Here is a 14,168-nt window from a genome sequence, read left to right on the forward strand (position 1 = left end):
GCTGCGCATCCAAAATGGCGTCCGGCGCGAAACTCCGCGAAGGAGCCGCGCGGGAAGAACGGCTCTTAACTTTAGCTGCTTCTGTGCCGTCGCCCAAATTAAGGGCATTCATGGCATTAATGTCTCCAACCTCAAGGGCGGCCCAAGAAGAAGCCGTCCGAGCCGCGTGGCCGGCCAAGATGGCGGAGGCGAGGAGCGGGGGATGGGCGTTTATGGCGGGAAAAACCGCCACGCCGGAGGAAGGACCGGGACATTCATCGGTCACGAAACTGTCACCCAACAAGGGCGAATCAGGCTTTAAGACCCCCGCATCCCCTCTAGAAGCGCTCAAGCGACCCGGGGAGCGACCCTTTGCGCCCTCGCCCTCCGACGCCATATGCCACGAGGAGAAGAATCTGGGAACCCCCTGCCCGCTATAAAAAGGTAAAAATTACCTGCTGTCCGCTCCGAGTTGTAACGACCTGGTGTCCCAGTGAGTAGCTGCAATAGACGCTTAAATAAACGTCGAAATAAACGCCTTTAAGGCCATTCAAAATTTTTTTTTTTTTTTTTTTTTTTAACGGAGCCAGCGGGAGGGGGGAGAAAAGGAGGGACCTGGCACCACCAGGTTTGCACTTGCTCAAAAGAGCCCTCAACCCCAGGCACTCAACAAAACCTAAAAAATTAGGCTTGGAGGCCTAGCCAGAGCTGCTGCTGTGTGTGACCACCACCTGCTGAGATAGAGAACATACTGAGGAGTTTCCAGCAGCACATGACCACATATAGGGAGGCAAAAGTTTGCTCTCTATCTCCACCTGCTGGTAGATGGACACAACCCACCAGTCTATGGATTGATCAGCTTGATGATATGGAATGTATTTATTTATTGGGATTTATTAACTGCCTTAATGAAGAGATTCACCCAAGGTGGTCTACAGAATAAATTATGCATGCTCCTGCTGCATCTACATGCATATAGTTATGCCAGGTCTATGGTTAGTGTAACGGTGGGTTGCTAAATGTCAGACACACTGGCAGGTTACACTAGTATTCTATAATGGCATCTGGCTGCCCAGATGTCACTACAGAATAGACTCTCACTGCATGACATTGGGGTGCCTAAATGGTGGCACCCACAAAGAATTACCTCTTGTACAGATACATGTGTGAGGAGGCAGAGAAATCAAAGCTAATCCCAAGGTCACAGGCTGAGAGGACTGGGAGGATGACAGTGTTATTCACAGAAACAGTGAAAGGATAAAGGGGAGAAGTGGGTTTGGATGGTATCTAGAATGCAACATGACCAATCTAATGAACATGCTAGGAGCCCAGAGACATTTAGTACCCGAACTCTGAACTATGGGCAAAGTCACAAATTCCTGACTAGAAAAATGAAGAAAGCAAACTTTTCTTGTGAAGAAGCTAGAAGGGAGATTCCCAGAGAAGTAGAAATGAAAAGTCAGAGTAGCAGTTGTATAATGTGAAGTAGGAGAAATGTCCTAATCTGAGGGACTAAAAAAAATCTCATCTGTAATTTGTTGTATGCTGGAACTCAATCATGGATTTCATCAGAATGTCTATGACGAATTATCTCAGTAGTAATGTGAGGATTACAATCCAGGTTCATATTTGTAAATACAGACTCCTCCCCAATATTCAGCTGGCGGCAGGCAGTGTGGTTAGCTGCCACCAGTGGCGCTGACCCCAGATAGCCAATGCCAGACTGTTTGCAGTGACCGGCATTGAATGTCCAGAGTTTTTTTGGCCAGCTCTAACTTAACCAGCTGTGTGAATATTCAGTGCTGGCCAGTTATGTTAACAGTGAGCAAAGATAGGACTCCTATTTATGTAGTCCTATTTGCCCACTACATGTAGCTGGCCAGCGCTTGAATATTTGCAGATCAATGGCAATCTCATGCTGAATATTAGTGCATAGCTGGCTAAGCGCTATTTTAACTGGCCAGGAGACATTTCAGACTGGTTAAATAGCACTGAATATCAAACCCTTTGTTTTAATTTTTATTCTCCATGCATTAGCAGAAGCAGTAGCAATGAAAAACTGATGATTAAAATAAGAGAAGCAAATTTTTGACAAGTAGCAGGCTAGCTCTAACGTGACATTTGATAACCTGATGTGGCAGAGAAATAAAAAGGGCTCCGCTCCCCAAACTCATCAGAAGTCATCTGTGGTGTTTCATTGTTGTCCTGCCTTGCTGGAAACCAGGTTCCATAACAGGATGCAGGAAATGTTGCAAGAATAGAATGTTAGTGACTAGGAAGAGGAGAAGCCAGAATCCTTCTTCCTTAAATGCAACACATACAGGCATGCAAAAGTGAACCTACCTGCTTAGTACTCTATAGTACATACCAACAGCCATAGCAAAGCACAAGACATGCGGACAAAGCGAGAGAAAAGAAAAAGACACCAAGACTACGTGTCATAAAAACCAGGGCAAAGGCACCAAACCATCACACCACATAGTGATATCTATAGTACAAGGCAAAAGCAGACCTGGGTAGTAGAATGTGCAGTGTTGCCATGACATCGTCAAACCAACTGCCTCATATAGCTTTAAGTTAGAAAGCAACCAAAACAAAATAAAAATTAAGCAAAAAGCTTTTGAGCACGCATTAGTCAAAGAGCCTCGTGATCATGCTTGTGCAGGCTCTATGAGCCATTCTGTGCTATGTCATTTTGTCCTGGAATACTTGTATGTCATATGTGGCTATTAGCCTATGAGCAAGCTCTTAAAAATGAAAATGTCTGACAGAAAAAGCCTTTGCAAGAGTCTCCACATTGAGTGTGCTCATAATTCTTCTCAGCATTACGGTTAGCAATAAAATAAGGTCCATATTTGAAATGTTTGGCAACCAAAAAACATTCTCTTTTTCCTCAAATATGCCCAGAATGAAAGCTCTCTCAACATCGTTCATGGCAGGTCATCGATATATATGCATATTTTATGGACAAGCTTTGTATCTTATTCATGGCTTTCCATAAGAAAGAGAGAGTTGCAGACACCATAACTATGCCTCAATTTCTTGCTGGTTCCGTACTGAACAAGAAAGAAGACTGGATCACTGGGGACACTTACCCTTGTTTTGGCATCGATCTGCCCTCCACGGTCCAGCAAGAGCCTCACCATATTTGTGTTTCCTCTTTTAGATGCAACATGCAGAGGGGTGATCCCATTCTGTGGAACAAGAAGAATAAACTCAGAGCAAGGCCAAGCATGAAAGTACATTTTCATAGCTACAAAGTGACGAGTCTTTGGAATGTCTATAATACAGATTTCAGTTGTAGCAGCAATTAATAAAATAAAGAAAAGAGCTATTTTCTCTAGTTTGGTGTTTTGATAAAACTCTTGAAAACTATTCTAAAACTTCCAAAGGTAGAAACATGGAACCTTAAGTTGCTCTTTTTTAGCCTGGTTTTTACTTTACCTTTTAAAACATCTGAAGTTCAATGCATGGAATTTTCTGATTTCTAAATCATCTACTGAAATCTAGTTAAATTCTTACCCTACACTCAGATTATGCTGGTTATTCTTATTTATTTATTTATGGGTTACTTATATCCCACATTTTCCCACTCATGCAGGCGCAATGTGGCTTACAGAGAATTAAATAGAAGTACAAAGTTAAAACTTAGGCAAGTATACAAGAAGCAAATAGGGGAGGAGAATCTAACAGCGTGAGCTAGGCAGGGTAAGGGACAGGGGATGCATCAATCAGCAGAGTAAGTTGGGGAGAAGGTCTTGGCAAAGAGGTATTTTCAAAGATAATGGAGCCACCAACATAGCAGAAATAAGATTATGACAGATTTGCTAGTTCTATAGTACTAGTTGCAAACATGTGAGAAGGCAATAACTGGATGGTCCAAATTCGTATCAATTTGGCTAACTGAGGTGTTAACTGCCCTGCATATAGTTTTGCAGTGTGACTATCTATTAACTGCTTTCAAAAGAGCTGTGTTTAGGTCGGCAGGAATAACTACAGTATAAGCATAAAATTGAATTTTCAGTTATCAACAGTTGATTATCAATATGGGCTATCGTTAAGACAAGTTATTTTACCCACAAGTCGTGTTATTTTATTACAGGGTGTGAATGCTGAAAATAGGACCCTGTGCCAAAATAGCACAATGTGATTCTGTTCTGATGGGTTCCTAGAGGAAGGAGTTGTGTGGGGGAGGTTAGAGAATGGGGTAAGATGCGTATACCATACAGCGTGCATTGTGGAATAAAACTCATAGCCCCAAACAGGGTAGATTCTTCCTTTTATCTGGTTTTCTAGCACTGAATGATGTTTGGGTGGGGGTTGGGCGGGGGGAGGGTGATGTCTGATGTGTCGGAGACTGTTTGTTGTAATATGTCAATAAAAGATTTTCAAACAAACATGGCACAATGTTTAAGGTTAAAGGTAGCCCATGTTGATAACTTCCTCTTATAGATTCACAGTTTCTCCTCCATAATCCCAGCCACAGAGATAGCAGGGGCAAAATTCATGGGCACATTTTTTATCCACATATCTTGAGTGAATTTTTAAACAGAACTATACAGTATGTGCGTACTAAAGTATCCATGTATTTTGCTGCTATGCAGTTTAGTGAAAGATACCCCTATGGCGATAGAGGGCGTTAAACAAAAGTCTCCAGCAGTGGCATAGCCAGACCCAGTATTTTGGATGGGTCCAGAGCTAACTTAAATGGGCCCTTCCACAGAATGGCATGGCACTCCATAGCCCCCCCCCCCCCCCCCCGAGATATTAAAAAAATTATAGATTTTTTCACCTACCCCACATCAACATCTCTCCTCCTCTGCGGCATCCCGGCATCTGACCGCCCATCGCTGAACCCCATCCCTCCCTGCCACCTGCAGTGATTCAATTATTGCTGCCTGTGTCGGCTCCTCAGGCTTCCATCAAAGATGAAAGCGAGGATGGGATCCGGCCTATGGAAGCCTGCAGGGCCGGCGCAGGTAGCAATAATGAATCATTGCAGGTGCTGGGGATGACTGTAAGATATACCATGGAGGGATGGGGTTCAGCGACGGGCTGGCAGATGCTGGGACGCCACGGAGAAGATATGTTGATGTGGGGTTCTGTTGCTGGGTGGGCCTGAGCCAAGAATAAAGGGGCCTGTGCCCACCCAGGCCCACCTATAGTTACGCCACTGGTCTCCAGGTTCTGTTTGTAGCGATCCTTCACAAACAAACAATACAGATTCCACTCAAAGTTAGTTTGCAATGCTGCTGTGATAAAGGTGAAAATACTGAAATGCTAGTTAGAAGTTTCCCTATTTTCCAAAGAGCACTAAAATATTAATCTGCTTCAAGTGAATTCCTTCAAAAAGGCAGTAAATAAATCCTAATAAATAAATTCTTTAAACATCTGTATTCTTAGTGAATGTGTAATTTTGTACAACTGATGAACTGAGCAGCATAAGGACCTCAGGGAGCTCTCCACTGGTCACACTGAAGGTTAGTCTTCCAAAATAAATGCAGCAGAGTGCTGATTCGACTGCATTCTCTGCTCATCATCATCCATTGTGCAGATATTATAGACCCGGTTTTCCCACTGCTGGTTATTTTATTCTTTATACTGCAGCAGTTCAGACTGTGAGCAGCAGTTCCTGCACAGATAGTTAGTCCCTTCATAATCAGGGGGCCCTGCCCTCAGCCTGCTTTTCCACAGCTAGGAACTGCCTTCAGAGGCCAACAGTATATGTAAAATGCTGGCAATATACTGCCATGATGCATTTCATTGGATAGCCTGCATTAGCATGCCATATTGCACCTACTGATGCAGAATCAACATGTCACAGAATTTAAGATACAACTTTATATTACAGGAAACACATTTTAATATTACTTCTTTTTTTTCATCATTTTTCTTTTCTTCTCTAGGCGCCGTCTTGCCTCTTCCAAATAGGTATTAACTAAGGCACTGCTTTTTCCAAAGCAAACTGTTAAAGCCATTTAAGTCAAGAGGAGATACTTCAGCTATTTGGAATATTACACAGCAGCTGGCTCACATCTGTATCGCATCCAGCCAGTTGACACTGAATAAACCTGGAGCCATACCATTAGGAACATGGTTGTCTTACACTCAAGTAAATGAGACGGGTTTAGAAAGCCCTAATGCAGAGATCAATGCTTACTGAAAACTTACTACATTATCTCTGTCTTTTTATTTCCTTGAGAACTGACTCACTCCTAGTTTACCCTGTGTGATCACCACTCACCAAACTGAAAAGTGAGATAAAATGTATTGCACGTAAAATGTGTTTACGAGTGTCTGTTTTTCTCTACATAGAAATAAAGCTTAATAAATAAAAATAAAACAAAAATAATATAAAGTGATACTTTTTTTTTATTGAACTACCTTAATATATAAGAAACTATTAGAAGCTAAAACTCCCTTTCTCTGGTCGGGAGAGTATCTGTCTCCAGAGGAAGGAGGTTTTAGCTCCCATAAGCTAGTCAAAAAATGTATTCAATCCAATAAAAAGGTATCACCTTCTATTCTTTTCTGTGTGTTTGTATTTTTATTTACTAAGCTTTATTTCTACATGGCAAACACATTAATTTATCTAACTAGGAAGAAAGATTGATTGTTAAAGATCATGTCTCCAGATGAATTTGCTGAATATCATGACATAGCCTAAAGGGCTTCCTGAGAACGGAAATCTTTTAGCAGACACCAAAACTGCAGGCATGATTCATATGGAGTACCGAATGTAATGAGATAAAGATGGATTAGTGCCCTACCCTGGCTGTAAAGTCTACAGCGGCTCCTCGGTTCAGCAGAAGCGTTGCCACGTTGACATTTCCATAGTGGGCTGCTATGTGCAAGGGGGTGAAACCACTCTACAAAACAATGAAAAAGATGAGAATCCAGTGTAAAAGATGGTGTCACATCAAAAGCCACAGAAATTTCATCGGCCAATTAAGAGATATCATGATTTAGCTGACAATTTTGTTTCTAAGCCATCTTTAGTAATGTAAAAGTCATGCAAAAATAACCTTTCAACTGGGTATGTCTACTGGACAGTAAAAGTCTGATTTCTTTTGTGTAACCAATTCAGTACCACCCACCTAAAATGTGTGTGTATTAATGGAACCATAGAAACATCCAGGAAAGAGGTGAGCAAGACATTACCACCTTATTTTGCCAGTCTGTCATGAAGCACCACCAGAAAACTCATCTTTACTGAAATTACACTTAAAGGGAAGGTGAGAGCTGTGAGAACATGCTCAATATTTTGTCATCAAGAGATTTACACATGCAATATTAGCTTGTGAACTCTCTTAAAGAATTGTCCAGATCTGCAGATTTCACCAGAGTATTTGTTTGCAAATGTAGTGAAAGTGGATAGTTCAAAGCATATTGGATTTGACTTTCAATTTGAGATATACTGGCTTTCTAATCCAAACTATTTGTAGTGGATAGCTACTGTCTGAATAGCTTATTTCTAGGATAATCAGTTTAAAAATGTATTGTACTGTTTTGGGATCTTGCCAGGTACTTGTAACCTGGATTGGCCACTGTGGGAAACAGGATGCAGGGCTTGATGGATCTTTGGTCTATCCCAGTATGGCAATACTTATGGTCTAGCTCATTTCTGTATGCATTCATTCAATAGCTGTGACACCCAATGCAATCCCTAGCTCCTTTTCTGCAAACTGCATAAGATTCTGCCCCTACTCTGCTCTATCTGGCCTAGCCTGAACCAGCTTTCCTGCCCTAGTCAGCTGTCTCTCGCTTGCCTTTATCTTGCCATTTCTCTTGCATCCTATGACTGAGGTGTTCCTTCCTTTTCCTAAATGACTTTATGTAAGCCACTTTGTTTGGCTTGTCTGAAAGGCAGTATATTAAGCTGGAATAAAACATAAACAAACATCATATCCCGATGAAACCTCAGTTGAGTGGCGCAACTGTCTTCCGACTGTCCTCAGATCTCTGGGGACTCCATCTTAATTAGTTTAATGGCTTTGCTCCTTCCTTCTGTCCAGCTCAACCACTATAAGGCCAGCTGGGAAGCAAGAGATATGTGAACTTTCTGGGAGAAAAAGGTTCTCAGATCAATCTGATGAACTCACATCAAACGTGCAATCCTCCACTTAGTTTCGCACTTTCTAAAAGTGGAAACATACAATGCAAAATCCACAGTGAATGCAGGAATCCTTCAGATCTGCAGATATATGAATCGATCATAGACTTTGGCAAAAGCCATGGCAAAAATTTGGACTGAGGTTTTGCTGAGGATCTCACCCAAATACACTGATAGGGTCTGAACTCAACCAGGCTGAAATCTACCTGGTCTGAATGCAGGTCAAACTGGTTCACACATCTCTAGTGGGAAGCAGGCAATCCATGTACCTGAGCTACACAAAAGAACACAGAACAGAAGAACGATTGCAAGCCAGGACCCTTGTAAGTTCTCTAGGAAGATTTAAACATACGATTACAATTGTAGAAAGCTTAGGGGAACAACGCTTTGGTTTTCCTTGCATTTCCTTAAAGCAGGCTAAGCTCTGCATTTTAAGCTTGCAGCTCATAAAGAAATAGTGGTGCAGAAAGAATAAAGAAAGGTGACAGTTATTAAAGCCAAAGAAAAGAAGAAGAATCGCTCGTATCTTCATATGTACCTCAGTCGTCCTATTCACCATCATCTGAAGCAGCATTGTTTGGAAAGAAAAGAAATATCAGTTCAGTGGGTGAACACTAACATACATAAATAAATAAATGAAAGCAGGGAATATGGCTTTTCTTGGCTTGTAGTGAGTTATGATGTTATTACTGGCAAAGCCATCGATGCATGCAGTTACATTAACTGTAATCTATAATTCCCAGTACCATAAAGCAACAGTCCTATTTATTGGGAATTCATCTAGAAATTCAGTTTTTGTTCATGTGCCACATAAATAAATAAGATAATAGCTTTATATGAGGGGGGGGGGGAATGAAAGCTCTGAAAATGCACATTACAAATGGGAGTTTTCTAATATTAAGGGCCCTGTTTACTAACCAGCTATTACACTTGTGGTGGTAAATGGGAGCCCTCCAACCCCCCCCCAACCCACTGTACCCACATCTAGGTGCCCCCCTTCACCCATAAGGGCTATGATAATGGTGTAGAGTTGTGGGGAGTGGGTTTTGGGGTGGATTTGGGGGCTCAGCACCCAAGGGAAGGGAGCTATGCACCTGGGAGCTAGTTAAATTTTTTTTTTTAAATTTTTATAAGTGCCCCCTAGGGTGCCCGGTTGGTGTCCTGGCATGTAAGGGGGACCAGTACACTACAAATGCTGGCTCCTCCCATGACCAAATGCCTTGGATTTGGCCGGGTTTGAGATCATCGTCATTAGTGTCCATTATGGGCGAAAACCGATTCCGGCCATCTCAAACCTGGCCATCTTTGACATTTGGTCGGCCCCAACCATATTATCGAAACAAAAGATGGCCGGCCATCTTTTTCGATAATACGGTTCGGGACTGCTTTTTTCGGCGCCGGCCATCTAGATGGGTGGCGCCGTTTGATTATGCCCCTCTAAGCCATGCTATAGACATGCTAGCATTTTTAGCGCACGCTAATGCTAGTGACACCCATAGGAATATATGGGTGTCTCTAGCGTTAGCATGCACTAAATTTTAGTACACGCTAAAAACGCTAGCACACTTTAGTAAACAAGGCCCTTAGTATTTGTCTTCCGGCACTTTCTTTGTTATCCTTAGTGAGAGATCCTATCCAGAAATGTTGCTGAAGGCATTTTTACCTTAGACTGCACATCTGCATTGTGGTCATTCTGGAGCAGAAGGGCTGCAGATTTTGTGTCATCCTTTCGGGCAGCAATGTGTAGGGCTGGCAGCCTGACTTTTCCCTTTGTGTCATTCTCCAGGAGGACAGCTACCACCTGGTTGTGTCCTTGCTGCAGTGCAACAGCTAATGGGGTGAAGCCATCCTGACAGCAAAGAGAAAAACATTGGTTATACATGTTTAATCGAACATTAAGTGAATATAAAACAAGATGAAGACTGCCTTGTTCACCAGTAACTGTGCCATAATTATCTATGGGAATTAAGGTATGTTGTGCCTTACTGAGCACAGTTGTATTTATCCAGCTATTTTGACTAATGGCTTCCTCATAAAACAGGTAAAAATATCACCAAATCAAAAAAGAAACCAAAGCCTTCTTTAAAAAGTCACCTAAGATGTACATCCACAAAGAAGGTGCAACTTAACTAAGATATGGGGAGAAAAAGACCTCAGAAGTCAAGGACAACACTTTCAAATTTCTCAGTGTGTTGTTCACCAATTTGACTCCATTCTCACTCATTAGTGTTTGATCAAGGGGATCTTTTTCTCCCATATATTAGTTAAGTTATATCTGAAACAACTATAACTGTTTCACGGTCACACATGTGAATGTGGGCCAACCTGCAGAGGGTTATGTGGCAAACGGCTGCCATGCTGGATAGTAGTTAATGTAATCAGTTCTTACACCAGAGCTAAAGAGTGTAGTTCTTGAATAAACATCCTGAAGACACACTAGGGACAATTCTATTAGTGGCCGAAATGCAGCAATGCAGAGCGCCAATTCTATAACAGCGTCTTGGCACAAAGATCCTGTAGAATATTAGTGTAACAGGTGGGCATCTATGCTCCTACATTTAGGTCTGTCCATTTATACCATGTCAATAGCAGGCACAGGTGGGCATGCCTAAATGTGACACTTATGTGGATAACTTAACAGTATTCTTTATGTTATGTGCATAAATGTTTGACTTGCTCAGGCCATGACCCTCCCCTGTGAACACCCCCTTGCATTTACTCACTAAGGGGTCCTTTTGGCACACTAAAAGGTGGCCCACGCTACCTTTAACACGTGGGTTTCCCATGCATTGCGGCCACCTTTAGTACACCAGTAATTTCACATTTAGTACGTGGCCATTACCGCGGGAGCCCTCACCGCCACCTATTTAGAAGGTGGTAAGGGTTCCCGCGCTTATCAGGAAGCATGCGGTAATATGCCCGTGCTACCTGATTAGTGTAGGCATACCTACTCTCCACCCGTGGGCGTGTCTCCCGTGCTGAAAAATAAAAAATATTTTTCAGCACGGGATTAAAGTGTGCTAAGCGCCACACTACCATGGGAGCCTCAGTGAGTCCTGCCGTAGTGCTTCTTTGGCGCGAAGTAGACGCACAGTAGGTCTACCGTCCTTAGTAAAAGGGCCCCTAAGTGAGCTATGCACATAATATATATAGAACAACACTTTGCACTCAACTAGCATTTACACACATAGATATTCATTTATCAGCATAATTACTAGTATTCTATAACTTTACACACACAATCAGCGTGTAAATGTGGGCACCAAATTATAGAATAAAGGGTATTATATTCCCATGTGGATTTCAGACCAATGTTTAAGCATTCACAAATTGGAAAATTGGAAAAAAAGATGGACAGTGAAGATATTACGGAGAAGAGGAGATAACATTGCCATCAACTTCCTGTTGGTAAGGAGATTTCTTTTAAGGATCTTACCATTCGTCCACAAATTATAGGTAGATAGAGTAGCTATATGTGTTGAAGTAATATTCTTTAATGTTAAACGCTGCCATGGATAATATTATCACTTTTTGGCCATAATGATTTTGTTAGTCTGTGATTTTTAGGGCTTTGTTATTGTTGGTCCTTGTCTGTGGTTTTATATATAACATACACTGGGCCTGATATTCAAAGCCATTTCTCTGGATGATGATTCTCTGTGGATTTCAGAGGCACTATCTGGCTCAACATTATAGGGAAAATTATATGACTGGGTACCATGTAGGCACCCTAAGGACAGGTGGTAGGCACCTATTGTATAACAGAATCTAGGCTCTTTTACTAACGGGTTGCCATGTGGCAACCTAGAACTACCACCGGCCCAACACAGCCGCTGGCAGTAGTTCTGCCTCGAGCATGTGCCATTTCAGGCACTATGAAAATTAATTACATAATTTCTAGCACGGTGCTAACCTGGTAGTAATCGGGCAGCGTGTTACCACCAGATTACTGTGGGAGCCTTTTCCTCCATTTCAATGGGTGGCGTTAAGTGCCCCTCCCCCCCCCCCCCCCCCCCCCCCCCCCCCCCCCCCCCCCCCGGCATGGTCATGCAGTAAGAATAATCTTACACACAGCCATGTCTACTTTAGGGGCCTTTTACCTGCTGCATTAAAAAGGGCCCTGGCACGTGGCTAAAATGATCCCTCCTGCTACCGCAGGGTCCTTTTTACCGCAGCTTGGTAAAAGGACCCCATAGGTTCCGATGTAGAATGCTTACATAACCCAGTATCGGCACAGCTAATATTCACTTCACCAGCCAAAGAGCTGGCATCTAATTACAGCAAGGATGCAGGTAACTTATAGTATTCTGAAGTTACAAGCGTAAATTGGAGCCGTGCCAATGGTCTGCCCCCTTGTACATATTTACTATGGATGATAATCCAATATTTACACAATAGCACTTAGGTAGCACACATGTGTACAAGTGTGCACCTAGGCACCCATTTGTTAGTATTCTAAACATTTGCATGCTCAATGGGCGTGTACATGCTACTGCCTAGTTTAGAGGATTGCCCTTCAGTTGAATAGTGCCAGGGAATGTGTGGGCAGGAGGGCAGAGCTAGAATTTATATAGAGATGGAAGTATTCAAACTGTTCTCCCAATAACTCTCTGGATAAAGTTAGATTAAAAAAAAAAGTCTTAATTTTTACTAGATAGCTATCTAGATAATGCTCTCAACATAACTGCCACCTCGATAGTGCTAACACTCTCTGCTCTATATAGATATTCAGCTTCTGCCACAATCTGGATTCTGGTACAAAACATCATACCCATTCACTGCTCCCTCTGTGATACTCTTATCCCATGCCCAAACACTTAAGGTGATGTCACTTCCACTTCACTGTTTAAATGATCTACTGTCAAGGCACTTGTGATTTTTGAAACCTCCATGCTGCTTTTACTAGTATCCTTACTCTCAGAGTCACCTTTGATTCAAATTTACTTTTAAGCCCCAAATCGATTCAGTACTTAGAACCTCAGTCACTGTCTCTGGATCTGAGCAGTTAGAATCTCCTTCCCTTCTCATCTATCTGCTCATCTCAGCTTGGTCATCACAAACTTGGACTATTATCACTCCTTTTACATGGGTCTTCCCTTTCATGTTCTAAAACGTCTACAGCTGATGCAATCTCCTTCTCTGCTCATATCCAGCAGACCGCCAAGACCTGTCGTTTCTTTCTTTACAACATCCGTAAAATCCGCCCCTTTCTTTCCGAGCACTCTACCAAAACCCTCATCCACATTCTTGTCACCTTTTGTTTAGACTACTGCAATCTGCTTCTTGCTGGCCTCCCACTTAGTCACCTCTCCCCTCTCCAATCGGTTCAAAACTCTGCTGCCCGTCTCGTCTTCCGCCAGGGTCGCTTTACTCATACTACCCCTCTCCTCAAGGCGCTTCACTGGCTCCCTATCCGTTTTCGCATCCTGTTCAAACTTCTTCTACTAACCTATAAATGTATTCACTCTGCTGCTCCCCAGTATCTCTCCACACTCGTCCTTCCCTACACCCCTTCCCGTGCACTCCGCTCCATGGATAAATCCTTCTTATCTGTTCCCTTCTCCACTACTGCCAACTCCAGACTTCGCGCCTTCTGTCTCGCTGCACCCTATGCCTGGAATAAACTTCCTGAGCCCATACGTCTTGCCCCATCCTTGGCCACCTTTAAATCTAGACTGAAAGCCCACCTCTTTAACATTGCTTTTGACTCGTAACCACTCGCCTCCACCTACCCTCCTCTCCTCCTTCCTGTACACATTAATTGATTTGATTACTTTATTTTTTTTGTCTATTAGATTGTAAGCTCTTTGAGTAGGGACTGTCTTTCTTCTATGTTTGTGCAGCGCTGCGTACACCTTGTAGTGCTATAGAAATGCTAAATAGTAGTAGTAGTAGTAGTAGTAGTGATGCAATCTACTGCTGTTAAACTACTCTACAATGCTCACCATTTCGATAGAGTGACTCCACTCCTATAATCTGAACACTTGCGCCCTATTTCTGCAAGAACAAAATTCAAGATCCAGACCTTATTTATTTATTAGGATTTATTTACTGCCTTTTTAAAGGAATTCACTCA

At 42.5% G+C, this 14,168-nt stretch overlaps 1 protein-coding gene across 8 annotated transcripts in view; it reads right to left on the reverse strand.

The window, feature by feature from the left end:
- ANK2 (ankyrin 2) overlaps nucleotides 1-14,168 on the reverse strand; it is a 512,604-nt gene that overhangs the window by 325,718 nt on the left and 172,718 nt on the right. For 7 of the 8 annotated variants that reach the window (XM_030190841.1, XM_030190837.1, XM_030190834.1 and 4 more), the window contains exons 6-9: nucleotides 9,756-9,941; nucleotides 8,631-8,654; nucleotides 6,750-6,848; nucleotides 3,075-3,173 (exon numbers count right to left, since the gene is read on the reverse strand). In XM_030190841.1, the coding sequence (XP_030046701.1) occupies nucleotides 3,075-3,173; nucleotides 6,750-6,848; nucleotides 8,631-8,654; nucleotides 9,756-9,941 (408 nt within the window). The remainder of the gene's footprint in view (nucleotides 1-3,074; nucleotides 3,174-6,749; nucleotides 6,849-8,630; nucleotides 8,655-9,755; nucleotides 9,942-14,168) is intronic. The other variant, XM_030190840.1, reaches the window with a different exon arrangement.

Source organism: Microcaecilia unicolor, chromosome 2, assembly GCF_901765095.1.
Source record: "Microcaecilia unicolor chromosome 2, aMicUni1.1, whole genome shotgun sequence".
In the NCBI taxonomy this organism is placed as follows: Eukaryota; Metazoa; Chordata; class Amphibia; order Gymnophiona; family Siphonopidae; genus Microcaecilia; species Microcaecilia unicolor.